This window comes from Pieris rapae, chromosome 15 (genome assembly GCF_905147795.1).
Source record: "Pieris rapae chromosome 15, ilPieRapa1.1, whole genome shotgun sequence".
Lineage (NCBI taxonomy): Eukaryota > Metazoa > Arthropoda > Insecta > Lepidoptera > Pieridae > Pieris > Pieris rapae.
The window spans coordinates 8,906,252-8,929,958 of NC_059523.1; the positions used below are offsets into that span (position 1 = coordinate 8,906,252).

General features: G+C 31.8%; 2 protein-coding genes and 1 non-coding gene across 3 annotated transcripts; 1 reads left to right on the forward strand and 2 right to left on the reverse strand.

Moving 5' to 3' along the window:
- LOC123689846 lies at positions 1-193 on the reverse strand. Its single transcript, XR_006750719.1, has one exon. It is a non-coding gene; the product is annotated as a U2 spliceosomal RNA (small nuclear RNA).
- Positions 194-2,399: 2,206 nt separating this feature from the next.
- Positions 2,400-8,938, forward strand: LOC110997652 (U-scoloptoxin(01)-Er1a; the record flags this gene model as incomplete). The annotated part of the gene is made up of 4 exons (XM_045631519.1): positions 2,400-2,478; positions 7,670-7,833; positions 8,177-8,257; positions 8,791-8,938. Coding segments are annotated over 4 exons (378 nt in total), but the record flags the coding sequence as incomplete, so codon positions are not given.
- A 1,208-nt stretch (positions 8,939-10,146) lies between these two features.
- LOC110997656 (probable chitinase 2) lies at positions 10,147-22,682 on the reverse strand. The gene is made up of 9 exons (XM_045631413.1): positions 22,541-22,682; positions 16,335-16,499; positions 15,284-15,479; positions 14,182-14,278; positions 13,241-13,456; positions 12,681-12,875; positions 12,148-12,281; positions 11,435-11,610; positions 10,147-11,163 (listed from the first exon to the last, which is right to left on the reverse strand). The coding sequence occupies exons 1-9, from the start codon at positions 22,614-22,616 to the stop codon at positions 10,892-10,894; spliced, it is 1,527 nt and encodes a 508-aa protein (XP_045487369.1). The 5' UTR covers positions 22,617-22,682; the 3' UTR covers positions 10,147-10,891.
- Positions 22,683-23,707: the final 1,025 nt, after the last annotated feature.

The window sequence follows — 23,707 nt, forward strand, 5'->3', positions numbered from 1 at the left end:
AATTTGTGGGCCGATCCCGGCGGCACTGCAATGCCGGGCCGACCCGTGACAGGAGTGGAGCGAGCCCCGAACATCCCGTCAGTTTCCAAAAATCAGTTTAATATACTGGTCCCGCTATGCGGGAACTTTCAGATATTAAGCTGAAAAGAACAGATACTACACTTTGATCTTAGCCAAAAGGCCGAGAAGCGATACCGGATTTGGTAACTCCAAAGTAACACAGAAAGGAAATACTATAATAGCGGCATTCAGTAAAGAACAAATTTTCTAACGACATCTATCGGCGATGCCTTGTATTACTTGGTTTTTGGCGTATTAAAACGCCATCTAGGAGGAATTATACTCTTGGTTTTACTATGTCTTCTTTGAACACATGCTTGCTAAAATACAATGTTATATTTGATGTTAATATTAAATAATTAATGTTTAGTTAATGTAATTTATCAAATTATATTAATTCTATTTTCACCACAACCTTATATTATATTTAACTAACGATTCTAATACAATATAAGACAGAAGGGCAAAAGACATAGAAAGCAATCTGACCTTACTATAATGAAGAAATCGGAGACCAGTTCATTAATACACTTATGTTGCGTTGACCTCAGGGTTACGGTCATGTACTTGATCGATAAGCGATAATTTCGTATACTTAGTAATTACGAGCTTATACCCGTATCCTTAGACTAAGATATTATATATTATTTGCTTAGGTTAAGATTCAGTGTCGAGATTCGAGACTGAAACCTACACCTTTATCAGTAAGGATTTTATCACGAGGGTATAAATAGTTCAACACATACTTCAATACGTCTGATTTCTGAATATTACCTACGCTAAGCTTGACTGACGAATGTCAAATACAATATGTACTCATGTTTATTCTTAGATTCGGTTATACAATATATTGATTCGATTATACAGTATAATTTTTTTTTAAGATTAGGGATAAACTTACTCTCTGTTATTAAAAAAAGTATTATTTTACTGACTGGCCACGGGGCATGTGGACACTATTAATATATTTTTAAACTGAAGACAAACCTGTGTGGCTTTGTTTGTGTTTATTTATTTAATTGTCCCCTGGATAGATAAAATTATCAAGTATGTCAGCAAGACGAAAATCGTGAGGTTATTTCCAATTTGACGTTTGACGCCAAACGTTAGGTGCTGGGCAAATGAAGTGTCTTTTTAGAAAAGGAGAGATTTGACACCCCCTGCTGCCTAGTTTCCCGGTCATAGATCAGCCAGATAGGCTACGAGACATAACATAAATTACTAACAAAACATAGACACAGAAACTATATACAGGGCGTCCCACGGCGATGCCACACGGAGGGAAAGTACCTTAAATATTAATGATAGGTTATTACGGAAAAAATAATGCTTACGAGCAGCCCTTTCAAACGCTATTATAGCTAGTATTACGCCCTGTATAGTCTATAGTCAGAAAGAAAAAACAGTTATTTTTCCATATATAAAATGCGAATGATAAGTATCGCGGGAAGAAGATAATATGAAAACATGAGCCGATCTCAGCGTTCTTCTGTAAAAGACATGCGACTGTTTGGCTGATGAATTAAACCGAGAGGATCGTTTCCAAGAAGACCCAACAGTTTGACTATAATGTAAATGACTAACGTTTCTTTTTTAGCTACTTTGGCCAGATTGCCAGGAGAAAACCGGATAGTATTAAGAAACTGGTAATTTTAGAAAGGAATGATAGCAAGAGAAGTTGGGACCCAATTGCCTACCCGTTAGTCTGACTAAATAGAGATATTTATGGATCTCAACATTCTTATGCTCTGAGACAAGCTGATGATAGAGCGGCAAAGAGGCAGCAAGTCAACGTATTAGGCCTTTTCTGGACAGACAGGACCTTTTTAATGAAGTTTACGAACAAGAAAAGAGTAGACTAGAGTCTCTCTGTCTCTTTCTACGTTAACGCCATTTAACAGAAAGAGACGATACAGTATCTAAAACACAGTTATTTCACTTTAGTTTTATGAAAACAGGTGTAAATATTTAAGTAAAGAGTTTAAAATACCTATGTCTCTTTTCATTACATTGAACATCGATATCAAAGAAGGTAACAAAAGATTACGACAAAATTTTTATAAAAAAACGAAGTGATATAAAACGTGAAATTAATGTTTTTTGATCTGATTAGTCGTGGACTACTTAGCTCCGAAGGTCCAAAGTATAATAGCATTGAAATGACAATGGACTATTATCAGTTTAAGATAACGATTAATGATTTGTCATGATTAATTGTGCGCACGCTTTATTGATCATGCTAGTTAGTGTTGAGACAAAAAAATATTAAAAAAAGACTTGTCAAAAATAGATGTATTTAAATCATGGCAAGATGAGATAATAAGAGACATTAGTAATGTAATAAAGCTTTAAAGTTCGTTCTTACATTTTATACTGAAAATACTGACGGATATTTAGCGTTAAGTCACGATTCTGAGGGTGAGTTTCAGAACGATGAATCACTATAAAACTGAAGGCACTTCTTTATTAATTGTAATTATCTATAACATTTACTAGAAATTGTCGTGGAAAGCATTCTATTGTCGTGTGTAAAAACTCAATCATGATATTTTAAAAAAAAATCGGTTTGGGTGTATTGAGTTGTCAATTGTCACTAATTTAAAACAATTACAAAAATAGTTTTTATAATTATATTTATTTAGTGGTAGCAGTTGTTTGATATAACAGTTGTTAGTTTTAATAAGTACTGTTCAATATAATTGGCTTGATTATGTAAATAACATAAGTTAATGTTGTTAAAATAAATAAATAAATAAATAAAATAAAATAGCCTTTATTGCTGAACTTATTTTACAGTAATTTTTCTTACAAATACGTTTATAACTTTTAACAGTTTCTTTTCTTTTCATAAATCAGGTATCGGTAAACGGTCGTTTCTACATTTCAGCTTGTCTTTCGACATAGGCCTCCTCTAAAGATTTCCACTCTGTTCTATTTTTCGCTATGCGCGTCCATATTGGGCCCGCCACTTTTTTGATGTCGTCCTCCCATCTTCTAGTCTGTCTGCCTCTGTTTCTTTTACTATCTCGTGGTTGCCATTCAGTTATTATTCTCGTCCATTTCTCCTTCTTCTCTCTTATCATATGCCCAGCCCACCTCCACTTTAAGCACCTGTATGTTGTGTATGCATTCTTAAATTTTGTTTTGTTTTTGATACATTTTAGTTTAACTCGGTCTTTTCTTTTAATTCCTATTGTGCTTCTCTCCATTCCATTCTGACAAACTTTTATTTTCCTTGCTTGTTCTTCTGTCAATGCCCATGTTTGGCACCCATATAGTAAGCATGGTAAGATACACATATTGTATATTCTCCTCTTGTTCCTCATAGACATATCCTGGTTCTTCATGACTTCACTGAGTGACCAATATCTCTTCCAAGTATTAGTTATAGTTCCAAGTATTAGATCTCTGGGCTGTCATACTGTAAGCATCGTAATTGTGTAGCTCCGTATTATTGAGTGCTAAAAAATAATTTCGTACACTGTTCTTGAGACTGCGACGTCACAAAACACAAATTGAAGTGTCGTCCGTGTAGTGGAACTACCGATTTCACACAATATCACGTAAGTTCTTGAATTTCAACAAAAGTATCTCCAAAAAGTGATAATTAGAGGTTAGAAATCCACCAATCATATTGAGCATAGACAAAAGATCAATGACATTGACACTTGTCACAGTAACAGCTAACTAGTGTTGCCAGAGCAAGTAAATAAAAACTACCACTAATTACGTTCCATAACACGCAGATTTAGTTTACAAGAATGGAGGATCAGTTTCAACTATTGTTTGATAAAATGAAGAATGAAATCTTGAACCAAACAATAGAATTGAAAGATTCGATAACAAATAATATAATGGAGAGATTAGACGAAAAACTTCAACCTATTATAACAGAAAATAGAAACTTAAAAATAAAAGTAGAAAATCTCGAAAAGGAAGTAGAAAGTTTAAAAAGAGGAAAGAAGCAAAACAATTTGATAATGTTTGGAGTAAATGAAGGCGAAAGGTCTACACAAGAATTAATACAAAATACAATACATATTTTCAAAACTGACCTTGACATACAATTACAAGAACATGAGATAAACAAAATATATCGTCTAGGAAAGGGAAAGTCTTCTGGAAAACCAAGACCAATTCTGATTTCCTTTACGAGCGAATGGAAGAAGAATGAAGTTATGGGAAAGAAGAAAAAAAAAAAAACTTCAAAAAATGTATATGTTAATGTTGTTAATTGGTATCAATTTTTTTAATCTGCGTATTTATGTACCAAAGACAATTGTTTTTCTATATTGCATACATTATTATTATTCTATATATATTTTCCGAAAACATACCTAGCTTTAAGCATACAAAGTGGCGCCCGCATACCATTAAGTGATTTGATTGATTGAGGTCAACCGAATTTCAAATTCGAACCCAAACAGACAACTTTGACTGACTTGTAATTAGAATGTCGATTGAGGTCAAACTTTTAGCTTTAATATATTTTTTCCTCTTGCTAAAAATACTATTTTATGAATAAAAAAGTTACAACCACTATTAATATGAATTTAACATCAATTTATTATTTATTATAGAACGACGTGTAATACACGTTCTATGTTTAGATATAAAATATTACACTTATTATATATATAGTACAGTAAACATAAAATTGACAAAAAAAAACACTTCGGCACATCCATTATAAGAGAAGAATGTCCAAAATAAATGTTTCTATACCAAAAATTCTTCTATTTACTATTTCTGTACCCGGTTAAAACTCGGGTATATTAAATTAAAATTGATGTACAAATATCGCTTAAATATGTAATAATTTTTATATTCATATCGATTATTGAAATTATATTCCATAAATTAATAATTATATATTAAAATAGTGTCATATTTCTATTTTACATTTGAGCCGGGTAAAACTGATTTATAAATCATTGCACCTAATTGTATTAATATATTATATATGACTGTGAAGCCATAGTATAAGCATAGTATAAAATATATATGGACAGTGGGCAGTGTTAGATGACATAGAAGGTCGGTAGTAAGCAAAACAGCCTTCGGGTCGCGAAAAATGATACTAGAGATCCTATGGATAGCTTAATGCATTACTGAACAGTTCTGTCGTTCTGTTTTAAAAGACGTAAATCTTCTAGAACTAAGGTAAACGAGCACATAGCAGATCGCCAACCCGCTGATGTGACCAAGTTAGGATTCTCAGGGGTCTCCCCTTAACAGCTGCGCTAAGGGAAGCTAGAGATGGAATAAAGTAGAGTAGATATCACTAGCAAGAACCTTACAATACAACCTTCAGCAATGAAGAATACGACTGAGAAGAAGAAATAACTATAGACATTTGTCAATGCTGTTCTGTTCCTCTTGAAAGTCTCTCGCACCAATTTAATATTAAGTCCATGATGGTGTGGGTACAATGGTAAAGGTAGTTGCTGAACCACCAAGGCTGGTCAATCGCACTGACATCCACCGTACTACCTTGTACCTTCACCTTGCTGCAAGAGATTACCATGGTTTTTAATTTGTATAACTTCTTGCAAGATAAAAAAATTCAACTCTAATGAGACAGTCGAAACCGTTTTATTGATTCAATGAAAATCTCAGTCCGAATGATTTTTAGTAGCTCAATAAACTACTTATAAGATAGCAAAAGTGTAAAGTGATTAATGGTACATAGTCTGATTGATTAAATGTATTGTATTAAAAAAAACTACATTTTGTTATCCCATACAAAACCCAAATTTTATGTATAGGGACATAATTATATATAAATATGGAATAATAATAATTGAACCTCATTTATTCCTCGAAACAGTCATCCATTTTTACAAAAAAAAATATATTTTTTAATTTAATTTATTTTTTTAAAAACACTTTTAATTTTTTTAAGGACCTCTTATAGAGTTTCTATGTCTTCAACGGGCTCCATCTTGAGCATTTCTCTTCCAATCTTTCCCACCAACTTTTTTAAGCTCGGTTCAGTCGTTCCACCATACAAGAGGGCGACCTGGCTTTCTTTTCGACGACGTATTCAGATAACACAAGAAATAGAAAAAAATGAGTGAATTGTACCATAAAAAAATCTTTTGTCAAGAGGGGAAAAAGAAAGGCACCATAGTATACGAAATGAATGAAGAATATATAAAATATATATTTGTATCTTAGGATATATTTCTGATTCCATTGAAGTTGTAGAAATACGAATGAAAAAGAATGAAATGTCATCAAAAATATTATAGATAGAAAGTATTGACTTTAGCGTGCGACGCTGATGGCTGAGGTCGTTCGTTCGATTCCCGGCTGTTCATGTGTCTGTTCTGTTCATGAAACTGCGTCTCTGAAATGAAAATTTAGAGGCCAACACCCAAATAGGGTAGTAACTTAATAATCCACAAAAAGTACTGTCAACCACAGTAAGTCAAAGTCAAAATAACTTTGTTCATATAGGTTAACAAGTACACTTATGAACGTCAGGAAAGAACTTAATTCTAAATTTACAACCAGTTTGCAAGTCTATCTAGTCCACCCCTAAGTTCTGTTACAAATGATCATGCATTTTAAGCTATTGCATAGATTTTATCGCGGGTTTTGAGCACGGCGACCGAATCAAGAGATTCCGTAACGAAAAAAACCTAACACACGATTTCGTATATCGTATATGGTGCGACCAATACGCGTTAGAGCGGGACAGACTAGGCGTGTTAGTCGGAGTCTGGTAGTGTATTAGATTGGTAGATTGAATTAATATCAAAGAAAAATCTTTAAAGTTATCAAAAGAATACTGCAAATAAACAATTATAATTGCCTAAGTTGATAAAAAATGCTATGCCTTATAGCCATAAAATATAGCCTTACCGCGGCAGTGCCCGAGTACCACACGTTATTTTTTCAATGAAGTACTGTAATATTGTAAAAATGTATATCTATATATTCATAATTGTTTCAGTAAAAAATAAAAATATATTCTATTCGAAATGGACCTTTTGATTGTATACAGGCCTATAATCAGTTTGGCCACGAATCTATGGATTCACGTTTTTATGTAACTGTATTTATGGCCGATTTATATAACTAGACTAGTCATATAAATCGCATAACGCCATCCATCCTCCCATATCTGTACTATCACCTTCTAAATTAAAAGCAATACTTACAAGTCATTTATTAGATTACAACGCGTGCGTGCCTCGTACTTAGTGTTAAAAAATGTTAAAAGCTATCGCAATATTTTTTCTTGGTAAGTGAAAATTGTTTGATGTTCCAACATATGCATATATTTTATATGGGCACATAATATAATGTTAAAATAATATGGAAGTTTAATAAATGTATTATGACATTTTTTTAAATCATTGATTAAAAACTAATTCATTATTATACATAAGTATATTAAAGAATCTTTTATTGTCTTCGGGAATAGAATCGCTTTTCCCGATACCGACTTTGTGAAGTATGAAATCAAAGAATGAAATTGTAGTCGTATCGAAAACAGTGCTGTAAAGTAAAAACTTAGAATCTTGGTTTGAAAATCTCCCATTTATAAATCAAATCGTAAATCAAACTTCAAATAGCATTGCTTAACATCTACTTGCAGGGGTATCTGCCGCCCTACCCCAAGTTCCCTACGATTACTACCACGTGCTACACTTGCCCCACTCACCCCCATTGTACCCGGTGTTTGATCGACCTCCCCACACAGAATTCAGCTGTGCTGGACGCCCAAGAGGCTACTATGCTGATGTGCAAGCTGGATGTCAGGTATTTATAAATCTCATTGGTTACGGAATTTACAGTTATTTTTCTATAAAAAAATTTGTAATCTAGAAAATTGTAATTTTCTATAAAAAAATTTGATTGATATGATTAATTATTGATCAATTTAAGTTCAAAGACAATTTTAAACATAATTGATTAATTTAAGTTTAAAGACAATTTAAAAGAGAATTGATTAATTATTGATTAATTACAGTTTAAAGACAATTTTGAATTTTAACAGTGATAATTCTCTAATCTCGCTTGGGAGTTTTGTATAAAAATAGTGTGTAAATATTTTTGTGTTTATTTTATCTGCATGATAAATTATGCGTACTTTTTTTTTCAGGCTTATCATTTCTGCTGGCGTCATCGTCTGGTCAATACTGACCTTTGTACGAATGGGACTCTATTCAACGAACAGTTTCAGGTATTTATTGTAAACTACTCGGGGCAAATGTTTGTCGTAACGGATAGTATAAAATTAAGACCTATTATTAATATTAAGACCTCCTAAACAGACAGTGTATTAACTATTATCGTGTTTGATTGCAACTCAATTCTGGAACAACTTGCTTGCTGCTTCAATCCACAAAGTCACAAGTCAAAAGTCTAAAGGCTAAATGCAGAAGTTTTAGTATCCCAATTGGCTGAGTTGTGAATGTTGTTGCACTGTCTTTTGTTTATAATTTATTATAGAGACTGTTCACTCATTAGGGAATAACTGGGCCGGTAAATGAAACTATCTTGACTTCTTGTTAAATTTGTATTACATATATATTTACACGACCTTTCGCTGGTCAAGTTCAATGCTAATTTATTCAGTAGTTTCATTTACCGGCCCAGTCATTCCCTAAAGAGTGAACAAAGATAGAAGACTTATCAGTAAAGCAGATGTGGGCATGTCACATCGTCATAATTCAGATATTATACAGTTCAACTTTATTATAAAATATTTTTCAGGTGTGCGACCATTTCTACAATGTGCGTTGTGGATCACCTTACGAAGACCTGTAGTTATTATTAAATTAAAATATATTTATTTCCGTGGTATATTAAGTTTTTATTTGCCTACTTTTAAACGTTATTTGTACATTTAACGCCGTTCAAGTATAACGTAAGCACTATAGTGGTCTTTGATTTTATTTTAGGTCATTACGTCAACAGCAATTAAATACTTTTTTACTCACACATTGTCTATGCTTAAAAACGAAATGCATTTTCAAGAACTCCTACAAAAAAGTAATACGTTTATGTGCTATTTGTTTTTGAGTGCTTGAGGGGGGGGGGGATAAATTGCAGTTAATCTGCTTACATATTACTTGTACGGCTCCTGAGTAAACATTTACCAAATTGTTTGTTGATTAATATATTTTATAGTTAAAAATATATATGTAACGATATCGTTTATCTGTTATGAAAAGAACCTAAACACAATTAAATGCGGAAAAAAATGTACATATACAATACAATGTACAATAACGACTCGTAGCAATTACAAGTGATGTTTTAATTATAAAAACCGGATGTTACAGACACGCTTTGAGTAATAAAATTAATTATAAATATTCGCGAGCCTTTATTTTTATGGAAAAATGTACAGTATCCTTAACCAGTGGTATACCCTTGGCCTGAACTGCTGTTTTCTCTTCTTCTTTCTTAATATATAATCTTCTATTATATCAGCCTGTTTTTTGGGTCCACGGTATGGCAGAGTATGTGTTAAATGCGCGTAATAGAGTATGTGTTAAATGTGTGTAAAATGTGATCGAAAACCTGTATATCTGTCATGCTCTTTGAGCGATAAGCTGCCAACACTGCTTCGTTTTTGATAATACGATTTTATTTATTTCGTAAGAGTCTTGCTTTAAATCCCATGCAATTTAGAATATATAGATGTCTACATATTGATTTATTTGTAAATGAAAAACTGTTCAAAGTACACTATTTTATTAAAAAAAATATAGAAATATCTACTATTTACATAGAAACAAATTCATAACAGAGTATTCTTTGTAGTATCGTGAGTATTAAAAAGGCAGTGAAAACTTAACCAGGAGAAGAAAAACAGCAAAACGATAAATATGTTTTGGAAACCGAATGTATTGTTAGAAAATGTATCTATATAAAGCCGCCATTTTGTTTATTTGATTGACGCTCAGAAACTACAAGTTCAAATATATTAATGGATAGTTCAAACAATAAGACAAGTAATATGTGGTTGATATAAAAATAATACTGGAAAATTAGAATTGAAGTATTTTTTGATAACATATGATGGGCAAAAACATATTAACGAATGAATTAGCATAGCGATAATATATTTTATATCCTTAGTAAAAATAAAATTGATTGTATATAGATGCCTAAATTCCGACAAATTTTGTACATATAAAAAGATGTACACAATGATGGGTATTTAACATTTAAGTAACATATATCTAAAAGACTACGAGAAATGTTTTACATAAAAATAATATCAGCAAACACACACAATAATCAAGTCACCATTTGTGGCTTACAGGGTTCTCAACAAATACCTCTTTTCCCAATTATACGTTCTATGTTGAAGCCACTGCTTGCGACGGCAATTTATCACATATTCCAATAGATGGCGCTGTATGTATATAGAAATAAGTTGCCCCTTGTGTCAATTTTCAAGCGATAGATATTTCATAGAGTTATGGAGAACATAATCTTAGTTTAGCCAACAGTATGTTTCTGAGTATCTAATAGTATAAGTAAATGTAACAGACACAATATAGAAATTGAAATAAAGTTTTATATTTCTATACAATACAAAACTTCTCAGTAGTGTGTCGGGCTGGGAGACAGTTTTCGCGCCGGAAACTTAACGCGAGGACTCGTAAGTGATAATGTTTAATTTCAAATACAGAATAAATATTATTAATACGTATTTCGTATTAATTTTCGATTCAGTCTAGTCTATCATTTTTATGTCTATTTATCAATCCCTCACGACTGCCAAACGCTTGGCTAAAGAAGCCACAGATTCAAAAAGTTCATGAGTTCAATTTCTATATTTTATATCTTAACTCAAACCTCAATAGATAAGTAAGGCAAAACATAGAACCATAGACAAATAACTACTAGATAGGCCTACAGCTGAATCGGGCTCATAACCAATTTCATTCTTCTTGTTCACTAACTCTATCTCATCTAGGATTCTCTTCTCTTCTAGTGCTAATAGAGTGGCTTCGTCAATAGTTCTCATTAGATTGTAGTTGGAGTAGTTTCCTTCTGGAAGTCGAAGGTGTAAGCGTCCATTTGAAACGACATACGCTGTGCGTCTGCTTAAGTTCTCTATTCGGTTCGCTGGAAATAATATAAAGTACTGTTAGAATTATTGCTACCTGTCAAACAACATATAAATTATTTGGATAACGTTTAACATCCTAGGTTTCCTGTGTTATTTTTGAAAATATAATATTATAGTACAGTAAATTAAAATAACATTTAAACACTAACATTGTTAAGTTAGCCGTTAAGCTGATATTTATATATGATACTATATACAATACACTACATATAATTAATTTATAAAATTTACGGTATCTTATATATATATTTCTATTTATTTTCTTACCATCAGGTAGGTTTAAAGTCTTCAAAGCTTCTTGGAGTATTGGCTCGTCTACAATCTTATTATATCTATCCACAAAGTCTATGTATGCATCCTTCTCGCTCTCGCACGCGCCGCGGAAGTCGTCTGTATCAATACTCCACACCATCAGACCACCGAGACCATAGTCTATGGCCAATCTAAAATAACCATAGTAATTGTAAGTCTAGATTAAAAAAACCTTGCCTGATATTAAGATTATCGTATATAGTTGTGTTAAGTAATAATTATGCTTACTAACGAAGATCATTAAGGAAAGTTCTTATTGACTGTATTCTATAAAATTTTATGGAGTTCTTGGGAATTAACATGTTATTAGTAAATGTATGGAAAACTTAAAAAAACTCTACTCTGCCCTGGTCCCTATTTAAATCTATCTAATTTATTTGGACTAACATTAATGAATGGTCAGGTATTTAATTATAATAAAAAAATATATAGACACATCAGTAGCGCTACAACTTTTTAGTCTATGCCTCAGATTTCTGTATTTGTGTCATGATCATTTGTAAATCTTATGGGCAATTGATCCTCCTGTGCTCAACACATGCCGTCGACTTTCTGCCTTAGAAAGCCGGTTACATCACGATGGTATTCTTCACCGTTTAAGCGATTGTTAAATGCACAAATAGGAAGCTCCATTGCTCAAGTCACTAGGCTCTTTTAATTATACTTACTTGACTTTAATAGCAATAGATCTTGCATTGTCGTATGATATAACTCGTGCACCGTCGCGCAAATATGGCGTTGCGGTTTGTTCGTGCCAGTGTTGAGTCCATGTCGCTGACTTATTTGTTACTTCCGCACAAATCTATAACATCAATACACAAAATGACATCAATAGTGAACAAGACATCTAGAAGTTGTGTTTTATGTAATATTATTTAGAATAAATTTTTAGTAAATATTCAGGCCTAATCTCTTTAGGTAGATATCCTCCTCAGATATCTATTCAGATAATTTTGTAGTAGCAAGTAATAGGTAGCTGTACTTGACACACGCCGTCGACTTTTCGGGTCTAAGACATTACGGATTCCTCAGGATTTTTCTTCACCGTACGAACAAGCGTTAAATGCGCACATAGAAAGGATGTCCATTGGTGCACAGCTGGGGATCGAACCTATGACCTCGGAATGAGAGTCGCACGCTTAAACCACTAGGCTAACACTGCTCTTTGTTACATAATTATATCGTTCGTTAATATTTTTACCTCATTATAACCCATAAACCCGGCTTCCTTAGTAAATGGTCCTTGGAATCCCATACTCTTGACAGTTGTGACTCCGAACAGAATCTTCTTAACCCCAGGGTTCTCCAGAATGAAGTTACGACCGTACATGGGTAGACCCAGTACCATCTTGTAAGGACTGACGCCATGAGCTAACATATATTTGATGGTGAATTCCTGAAAATAACATAAACTAATTTTTACACTACACTTTATAAAAAAACTACTGTACAAATACTTTTTATTTATCATGTAGGATAGATGTTACATACAATTTCAGTTAAGTTTTGTATTAAAAAATATTATGTATTTTTACACTTCTTGCTTATCGCCAGTTGTACTTCTTTTCATTAAACTATGTTAAATTTTGATTATGTCAATGCAAGTATTGATAAATAAATAAATAAAAGTCTAGACTGTAATAATGTATGTAAATAAATAAATAAAAAACTGACGTATTGTCAGTTTTTTATAGACAAGATACTAGACAAGATAGAAACAAATTCTATCAGACTGACAATCTTCTCTCTGTATATACTTACCAAGCTTAACACGTCCTGATCGTTGGTCCCTCGTAGCGGGGCATTGGCCCCAACAACACCGTCCCAGGTGCCGTGGTAATCATAACACATCATATGCAAGAAGTCGAGATACCGACTCAACTTGGCGAGGTCATATGCTGATTCCATGGTCTCTTTACCTGCTCCGAGTGCTGCCGTCAGTATATAACCTTTTGACTCAAAGGCCTCTTTCAGTTCCTGAAAAATGTAATGATATTTTGGTAAACAGATCGTCACACATTTAGCAGTATTAAATAAGAATTTAAAATAACTACTCAAGTTATATATGGCCATATTGCAAAGATTTATTTTTAGCCTTTCCTTTTAGTTAGTACATTTTTATGTACGTCTTATACATTAATCTTTTTCAAGTATTTAAATCTACTACGTGGTATATTATACGATAGGTATATCGTATACCTATACGATACCAAGCTAGTGAATTTTACGATGCTGTCATTGGAAAACAATAAATTATTAATATACTGTTTGCTTTCAAGATAGTTAAGAATCAGATTTCCCCAACTCTACGCAGGGAATCATATTTCCCGAGAGTACAACTAGTAGACACTCTCTTCAACGGTTACATTGTATTCATTCGTTAGATAACAATTAACACTTCAGTATTTCGCTGATATTCTGTTGTTATACGCGAGTGGTTCATATAGAATAAAAATCTCTATTATTTAAAACACCCAGATACCCCAGTTATCTTAGCATTTGTCCCTCTTTTAGAAGAAGCTTTCTTTTTATTGATATCCAGATGAGCTAAGCATAAACGTGCTAGGTCTGGATATCCTTGATATAATTTGAAATCAAATTTTCTTTAGTTTTTATAATTTAATTTTTCTCTCTTCGAGTTTGTTATGTTTGCCTGTCACATTAAAATTGTATTATTTTTATATAGAATAACAATTACATACCTTGACCAATAACACGTAGTTTGCCTTGTCTTCGGGTCTACCGTCACGCCTCGTTGGATACTCCCAGTCCAAGTCAAGACCATCAAATTTGTATGTACTGAAATTAAAACAGGTTCAATAATCAATATACATGTGAAGAAAAGAAAATTCTGGACATAGAGATCGTTCAGACATCTGCACTTTCTCATCAAGGTAGATTATATTCTAGTAGAGAGAATCATATAGAGAGAGCTTTTTAAAAATCTGGCTACATAACACATTTTTTGAAGTGAAACTTTTTTAGGCATGAGAGTAATATTACGAGTGAAACGCAATAATAATAGTATTAGCGTCACGAAGATGTGCAGCGATTTTGTTGTAGAAAAGGGTTAGTGTATTCGTTTAGTAGTTGCATATTAGAACTTTAGATAGCATAACATCTTGAGCAGTAAACGCAGATTTTTATTTATTCTAAAAAGTTTTATTTATTTATTCTTTTTATTTTATTTATTCTAGTATCATTAGCTCGTATACAGTATATAATAATGTGAATATACATACATACATAGAGTGATCATATGCATGACTTTTACCTTAGTAATAATTAATTTACAAAGAAGTGTCACTGCGGACACTTGGACTTTGTTTGTACGTACGCACGCACAAAAACTCTTCTAAAAATGAGCGAATATATCTAAATTATAATATATATATAGTATATTAATAATAATCATTATTCGAAATAGATAAATGGAACACTAAAATAAATTTAAAAAATCTGGTCTCTATGTCCTGTTAGCATAGGACACAAACAGAAACTTACATCATAACTTACTTAACAGCAACAAATTAACACGATAATAAATTCGTGCTAACATTATAGATTATTTTCCGAGACAATTTGACCTTCCTGTATCTGATATAATATGATTTATTTAGATTCAAGATTTTACTAAGACGCTAATTAAGCTTGCTGGTGGTTATTGAAGATATCTTCAGTATGTTAAATGAACCGCCGAAGCTGGGTAACAATTAACTTTAATCGTTTAAAATGAGAGCTTACTAATTAAATTAATGAGTTAACTAACAAAAAAAATATAAATTAATATACAACAACACTTACTCCAAGAAAAGCAAGACGCTCTGCACAAACTTTGCCCTCGTTTCTGCATTAGCCGCCATTATTGAATACTTCAGAGAGCCTTCGTTCCATCCTCCAATAGCTAAGGTCACTTTAAGATGCGGGTACCTCTCTTTCAAAGCCACCATTCGCTTGTAACCCGCTTTGCCGTAGTCCTTTTCCAGGTCTTGCCAAGGGTCTGAAAATAGAAACTTTATAACAGGATTGATACCGACAAATCTTAAAGGTATATTCAGATTATTTCTGATATACCTTTTCCATAGACAATGCTATGAAATGTAGAAATACTGATTTATATGGACTAGCTGTGTTCATATAATCAATAGCTTGCTTATGAACATAATGCTAGGTTTATAGAACTGTTTTAAAGACGGAGTGAGTGGACCTTAAAATAACTAACAATAAATATCTGTTTATTTATTAGCTTAAGTAGTTTATATATTGATAATTTTTGAAACAGTAATTATAGAGTTTGTTGCCCGTTCTTCCCCATATGAAACTACCTCTTGGAAGGGACAATAAGAGAAGTTTTTTTAAATATTATTGACTTTCAAAAATCTCCTTCCTCTTTAAAATGTCTAACTGAAATGAATAAATTTTTGTTCTATATGATAATCGTCTTTAGAGAAATGTCTTTAAATAGACACAACCAATAAATTGGCGAGATAAGTCCTTTTCACCAAGTAAAAAAATTATTCGACTCTATAAGATTACACTGTCTTTTGCGCAGTGAATTCTTATGTACCCTACACTAATTAACTATATTTTAGTTTAATGTAAAATAACGCGTCTTAATATTTACGGAATGTTTCAAATACCTTAAATTCGTAACAACTAACCTATGCCTATATGTTATGAAAAGTAACATTTATAATTAATATATAGTTTGTTACATACTTAAATATAAATGTTATTGGTGCGTATCGCATCTCTTAGGCAACAATTTTCAAATATATCATGTTCAATGTAACTTTTACTGACGTTTTTGCAACTGACTGGATGTGTTTTAGAAAACTAACGTCAAAACACTTACCCAAGCTCTTGATACTATGGCCATGTTCATCCAGACCAGCGAATGAATATACCAGGTGAGTGCAGAGAGAAGGCTCCAGGTCGCTCTGCTCAAACTTGCCTGCACCAGTTCTGTATGCAGCCCAACTGGCAACGTAACACACCACTACTTTGCCATGCATAGGTCCTGGAAAGAAAAGACCTAGTCAACCAAAATAACCAGCTTCAACCTAGGCCAAGACTTAGGTTTTTTTTAATAGGGCAAACGGGCAGGAAGCTCGCCTGATGTTAAGGGATACCGCTGCCTATACACTCAATGCATTGCCGCTTTCTTTATTAGTTTCGTGTTTTAGAGAAAGCATGGATGCCTTTCTGGAACCTAATTCGCTGTTTTGCTATTTTTTTTCTGCTTTAGGTGCCAAAAATTTTGAGGTAGTGCCTTATCTTATCTTATAAATGTTTTAATTGTATTTTTTTTAATTTCTATTTTTTGTAAAACTTATGTTTACTTTAATTGCCATACATTTTAGATGGAAGATTTTGTAAAATAATCAGTAGATTTGGTACAATGTAGGATGTCGTAAACTTAATAAATAAATAAACAGTTTCTTTTTTAATAGACGACTTTGTCACAAGATCCACAATTTGTGTGTCAATCAACTGCTTATTACATTGTATGGACATCGCCTCATGCCTGCACGATATTGTCTGTATAGATATTTTATACGTGAAAGTTTATTGTGTCGGCGAAAAATGACAACGCCCATGTATTAACGTTTTGTAATTATATCGGTTCCTTTATAATAACTAATAGTTACAGTAATTAATTAGTTAGTCAATATACATATTGACGTCATAAATTCATTTAATTTAATAAGTGACACATTGTTGACAAAGGCATCTGAAAGTTGCCAGAAATATAGAACTAAAAAATTCAAATCATTTATTTGCTAGAATTAGTCTTACAATTAGTTACATAAATTTACATAAATTTACATAAATTACAAATAAAGTTACATAAATTACAAAAATCCGCCACATATGAATAGGCATGCAAATGTCATCTTATATTTTATTTATTTGATCTATTAAATAACAAGACTAGTTATCAAATCCCACATTTAGAAAAAATGATAGCGTAGAGCTAGTTAGACACCAATATTTGTAAAAATTCCTATCCAAAAAATACAACGATTTAAACGTTAGGCTTCTTTTTCTTGTATTTCTGATTGATTAAATATTCTTACCGTCATGGCGTAGCAATTTTTAGAATATAGCGTGGTGCAACTAACTTATATTGTAATAACAATGTTATTTAGAGCCATCAAAATTAACATACAAGAGTAAGAACTCGCTTCAGAAGTTGGTTGTCAACAAGGTTGGGCCGACTATTTTTAGTCTCGCAATAAGTTCTTGTTTACAAAAATTTTATTCTCTCTGGTAGGTACTCTAGGAGGCAACGCAGATCTATCTTTCAAATCTATCAAAGATTATATTAGATAGTTCAATGGGTCTAACTTAAAATTTTGACAAATGTGAAATATATTTCCTTGGTGAGACCAATGACACTATAAAAACTTTATACCTTAGCTGCAGATATATAAATAATTTTGGTGTTGGCATCGCAAGAGACGATGGCAAGCGGTCTGATGGGATATCGCTGATCATTTGGAAGATGAGCTTTGGGATGCTACTTGTTTCTCCACGTTTCCTCCGTCTCACCTCCCTTGGACAAGCAAAAAAGCTGGCCGCAGAGCAGGCGAAAAATAATAAACGGCTGAAACATATGTCTTTCATCCAACGGCGATTTTGTTCCGTTTGGAGTAGAGACTGCGCCGTTTAAGTGCACAGGAGCCAATTAAAGATTTGAGTTGGCACCTGGTAGATAGTACCTACCTGTGCTTTCCACGTTCAACGAATAAGTATCCTCCTGTGAGGAAAACCTTCCAGCGTTAAAGGTGGTTCACAGGGAACAAACTTTTTTAAATTTATTTAAATTAGATAAATGTTTAATTATTTTTATCATTACTATGTATGTGAAGAAAAATTTAAATACTGTTTAATTAATTTTTTATCAATAAATGAGTTGTAGATCGTTAGAATGGTCATAAAGTATATGGTATCGAATCAATTCAGAAACTACTGGGCGATCAATAACACGATTAGAGTAAATAGATTATATATTTTTTTAAATATTTTAACAAGCTCAATAGTACAAAGCCGAGATAGGCCGCTAGGCATACGTAAAAAGGGCATACGTAAAATTTAATCACTAAGCTTATGACGCGTTCTATAAAGTCAGTGAAATCAAAACGACATAATTGTTTAACCGTTACGAGAGTCACAATTGTCTGAATCAAGAAACCGTATAATTTGTTAATAATTACCTACACAAAAAATATTGTATATGTATTTTAAAAGTATTTTTGTCTCACACATAGTTAGTTCTATTTCGTATAATTATTATTATAACATAACAATAACTTATTATTAAAAATACAAATAAACTTTTATATAACAAATTTGCCTTTTTTTACAGAAATATAGGAGGAATAACAAATTCATGAATAGTAAATTTAAAAAAACATTAAAACAAATGCTTTGGTTTGGTGGCAGTGTACCTTTAATGGTGGCCGCATTTCCTTGCTGTAGTGATTATTTGTATTATAAGAAATATACTTATAAAATATTTATGAAACAATTTTGTTTTTATTAACAATAGTTTTCAAAAGTCTAGTTTGGGGTGTCTAGTGTCTACCAGCTGAACTAAACAGTCGCTATTAAATCGCTCCTTTCTTCACTTTCTACTTTTAATCAATTATAAAAATCCGCACAATCAGCCACACAAAAATAGGCATGCAAATATCACATTAATTTTCATTGTGTCGTATAATAAGAACATCTGTTATAATAAAAAGTCAAGCTATTTATAATTAAGTGTTGTCAAACTTATGGTCCAAACACTCGACCACGCTATAAAGGCACCTTGACTTTAAAAATTTCATCACCTTCACCTTGAAATCATTACACGAGAGTTTAATAGCCATGAGTGTAACAATTTTTTTAATACATCGCAGTGCAACAAGCACCCACAACCGTGTTGGATCCCTCGGTATATATACGTACAGTTTATATATATTATAAATTATACCTTTATTAAAACGTCCCACGAAACATCCTATAGTTAATAACAATATATTATATAAAACACTCCTTGTTTTATTGAAATTTTACTAATACATATAATATTCAATTTAGAGCTTCGATAAAGATTGATAAATTAATTATTAAATCGGCATACAGGCACTTGCGCGTTGAACTCTTTTGTACTATCAAAGGATGTATAGACATGATTAAACACACATAAAATCGAATAGATAAATTTACGTATATGTCTGAAAATTGTTGTGTTTGTTACTAAATGGAAGCACTAATAGAATACGTGTAACTATACAATTTGTTTGGAAAGTCGACACTTGACGAAACTGTCGTTAAATTTGCGCTAAGACCCGAGGCTTAAGTGCTCATGTAGTTTGTACAAAGTGACCTTTATGTATAAATTAAAGTTCAGTTTCTACTCATAAATGACCATTTCGTGTTTTGAATCTCAATTTAACATAAATTCTAGTCCAAAATAAATTTGCTAGATAACTTTATTAGTGAAGTAATTTCTTAGCGAAATTGCTTTAATAATTTACATAAAAACTTTAAACAATTAAAGGTCATAATTATTTTCATATTTTTAAACATATAAACAATAGCGTAGAAATATTTAGTGCAATACGTAGAAGGTCTAGCGATAATAATATCCGTCTGTATAACATTTGAATAATATTAAGTAACTAAAAGTATATTTTTTAATAAATATTTTAAATTAATTAAAGTATGTAGCATTGCTATCTATGCACTTTTGTCATCTTATAGGTAGTATTATTGATCCGTTGAAATCGTTGATTGAAACCAAAAACGGAATGTATTTTCTTTTGCGACACCGCTGCCATACACATCATCCTTTGAGCCGTTTCTGCAGCATTGATGCCACGATAGAACTCGTTGTCCTAAATAACGCGATATTTCATGTTATAATTTGAGTGACGCAAAGATCAAAAAATAATACGGGAACATAACATGAATCCTAAATAATCGAATAGAAGCTCTAAAATTTAATTTTGGAATTCCTAACCAAAGAGATATTTGAGGTATAATAGGCCAGTACGAAAAAAAAACAATTTCATATGTAAGGTAAATTTTAAACAAATATAAAAGAACTAATTTAGTTTAATTTTTTACTTTTTCCATTTTTAATATTGTCAATACTGTATATTTGTTGGATATAAAATTATATAACTCGAATAAATTGTCCGAGAAATGTTAAATGCAGTTTGATTCTTTATAATTAAAGTATGTCACAATACAAAAGTTCTCATCACGTGATCAGAATTTTGATAGTCTTGTTCACCTTGAAATGGCTTGATGTCCATCTTATTAATATTTAATTTGCTATGAAAATAACGAAGACACCATTAGTTTGTTTTAAATACTTGATTTAATAAATCTCATAACTGAAGCGAGTATTTCTCATTTTTTTAACAGTTTTCCAACGTAACGAATCAATAATGGCGCTGGGCATATGAGATCATTTTAAAGGTCAGTTAGTTTTCTTTTTTCACTTATTGTTTTGCTTACATGCATACCTTTATGTATATAAACAGTGTAAGATGTTTAATTTTAGTTAACACATATGTATTTTAATTGTGGGAAACTTTGTATTTTACCAAAGAATAAATTAGGAAGGTTAGTATAATCTTTACTGCCTGCCTGTTACAAGTTTAGCCTAACTTTTTTCGAAATACGGGGGGAGATACGACCTTCAACTTAAAAGATGAACATACTACCATAAGATACCGGAAATTTACCGCTTATTCAATTGCCCTAATATTATGGATTATATATAAAATCACAAAAAAAGTATAGTAGCTATCGTATCACAAGGCGTTTGCCTTGGAAATTGCAAGAAATGCCGAAGTTCAATGAAAAAAAAAACGGTTTGACAGTTCTTGGCACCAATAATAATAATATTTGCTTCTTAATTTGAGTTTACTTAAGCTTAAATTAATTAGAGTGTATCCAATGTATAATAACGGAATGATAATTACTAATAAAGCACAATTTTGGAAATCAACGGTTCAAATCGGAATATTCCGATTGATTTAATGTAATATTAAAAAAAAAACATACATTTAAGTAATACTGAATTAAAGCGTTTTTTGAAATATTTGAATTCTTTATAATATTTAATTATAAATAAGTTTGACTACTTAGTGGTGATCAGCGGAGGTACAGTATTGTAATTAATTCCCATTTAAAACCACTAAATTAGGTATTATGACATTTTCAAATATAAGTAAAAAGAATTAGTCTCCAAGCATCTAATACGGGATATATATTTATATAATGATAATTACAGAAATTTTTGTACGATAAAGGGTATTTATTAGATTATATATCCAATAAGTCAAGAATATTCATAGTATATATTTCTTAGTCCTTTTAAAGGCAGAAAAAAATAATTGATATCATTCCTAAGAGTAATCATATAAATATATTAAACGCATTCTCTAATGCATTCACATAATGTGTAGTGGTTATGTAGACAAAACCAAAATAGATTTCTTGAAGGAAGTTCTGATGATTGTAAGATTTAGATAAAGAATAATGTTATGCTAATTAATTTAGCAAATATCATTTACCGAAGATTTAAAGTCCTTAGAGAATAATTAATCAACATTTAAAAACACGCCTGTTAATCCAAGAAACAACATTTTTAAGCTTAACATAGCTGACAAGTAATGAAGCTTAACGATTCGAGAACTCAATGTTATATCAAAACAATGCTGCGAACAGTGGTTATAAGCTCTAGTTATGGAGTGACCGCAGAATTTCTTTGTGTATTAAATGCTCTATAAGTTTTTTGTCATTTAAAAATTTTCGAGTCACGAACGGTCTATAACATTATTAATTCATTTGTACCAATTGTGTTGTGAAAATAAGTAGTTACATGATATTTGTATGCTCAAGTCATACGCTATATTACAAAACTTGCAAAACACGGTTTCTATAAGTTATAACTTAACCGACCTTCAGTCATCAAACAACGACTGGACGGACTTTCTCTTTGAGACCTAAGTAATACATGTAAGCTATTGAATAAAAACTCCTTTCACTTACCTCCCAAGGTCTGGCCATCTAACACGGCTGCCATAATTGTCACAATAAAAAAAGAAAACCACACATTTCCCACCATTTTGAAAATTAAATTTAAATTATACGTCGACGCGGCTCTGACATTCTCGCCGACTGCTATTTGGCATCACGCGTTGCGGTTACCGTTTTCCACTCGTTAATCAAAATACAACCTAATGTCTTTAGCACAGAGTTTAAAATCAATCACTCGTTCAACAATGTAATCCAAGGAAAAATACATGTTATAATTTAGTCTTTATTGTGATTGGAATAGAGTTCAATTTGGATTGTTTGATAATAGCGTATTTCCTTGTGAAGCATGGTTGTTGAAAGTGACTTTACCAGTTCCACAGACGTATAGTTTAACAAAATGTTATTATGGAGCTTGTGATTCATGAATGAATCAATGCGATACTAGGAAAAGGGCTCAATCCACGATATATATACATGTATGTGAAGCTATAGCTAGCTACATATTATTTACTTTCATAGTTCATTTATAGTGGTGGTATTAGTGGTAGATAAAAAAGACGATTTCTAAAATAGAATCTCATCCACTCCTTATGAACTTCCACTCTACTCTAGCCCCCTTAAATGGAAAACGGCGTCAAATACAGAAGTTACAAAAACGCAGCACTGAAATCCCCATAACATACATTTTAATAAATTGGTAGGCTTTGTATAGTGAATGAAAATGTCGGTAAAAAATCTACGAGATTTATAAGAAAACAATGTGGTCAAAAAATAGTAGAAAAATATCCCAAAATGTACAAACAAATGACATTACAAATCTTAATATATGTACTATTTTAAATATAGCATTATTATGATCAGTGCTACAAAACTAAGATTAGACCGACTTTTGTAATATTCCAGATGCAATGTTTTTGCTATGCAATTTGTGACAGGAGTGTGGTTAAATAAATTCTCGTAAAGGAGTATATATACTTTTTCCCTTTATATGAAAGTTTAATTTAACACATACATTTTGAATTGGGTCTAAGAAAGTTCGACCACATCCCTGCGTTCATCGCATCATAAATATAATTAGAAAAACCTCATAAATAAAACACTTACTAACGTAAACTATTTATTTCAATACCAAGAGATCAATTTTAAATGCAATAGTCAATTTGATAAATTAAAACAATG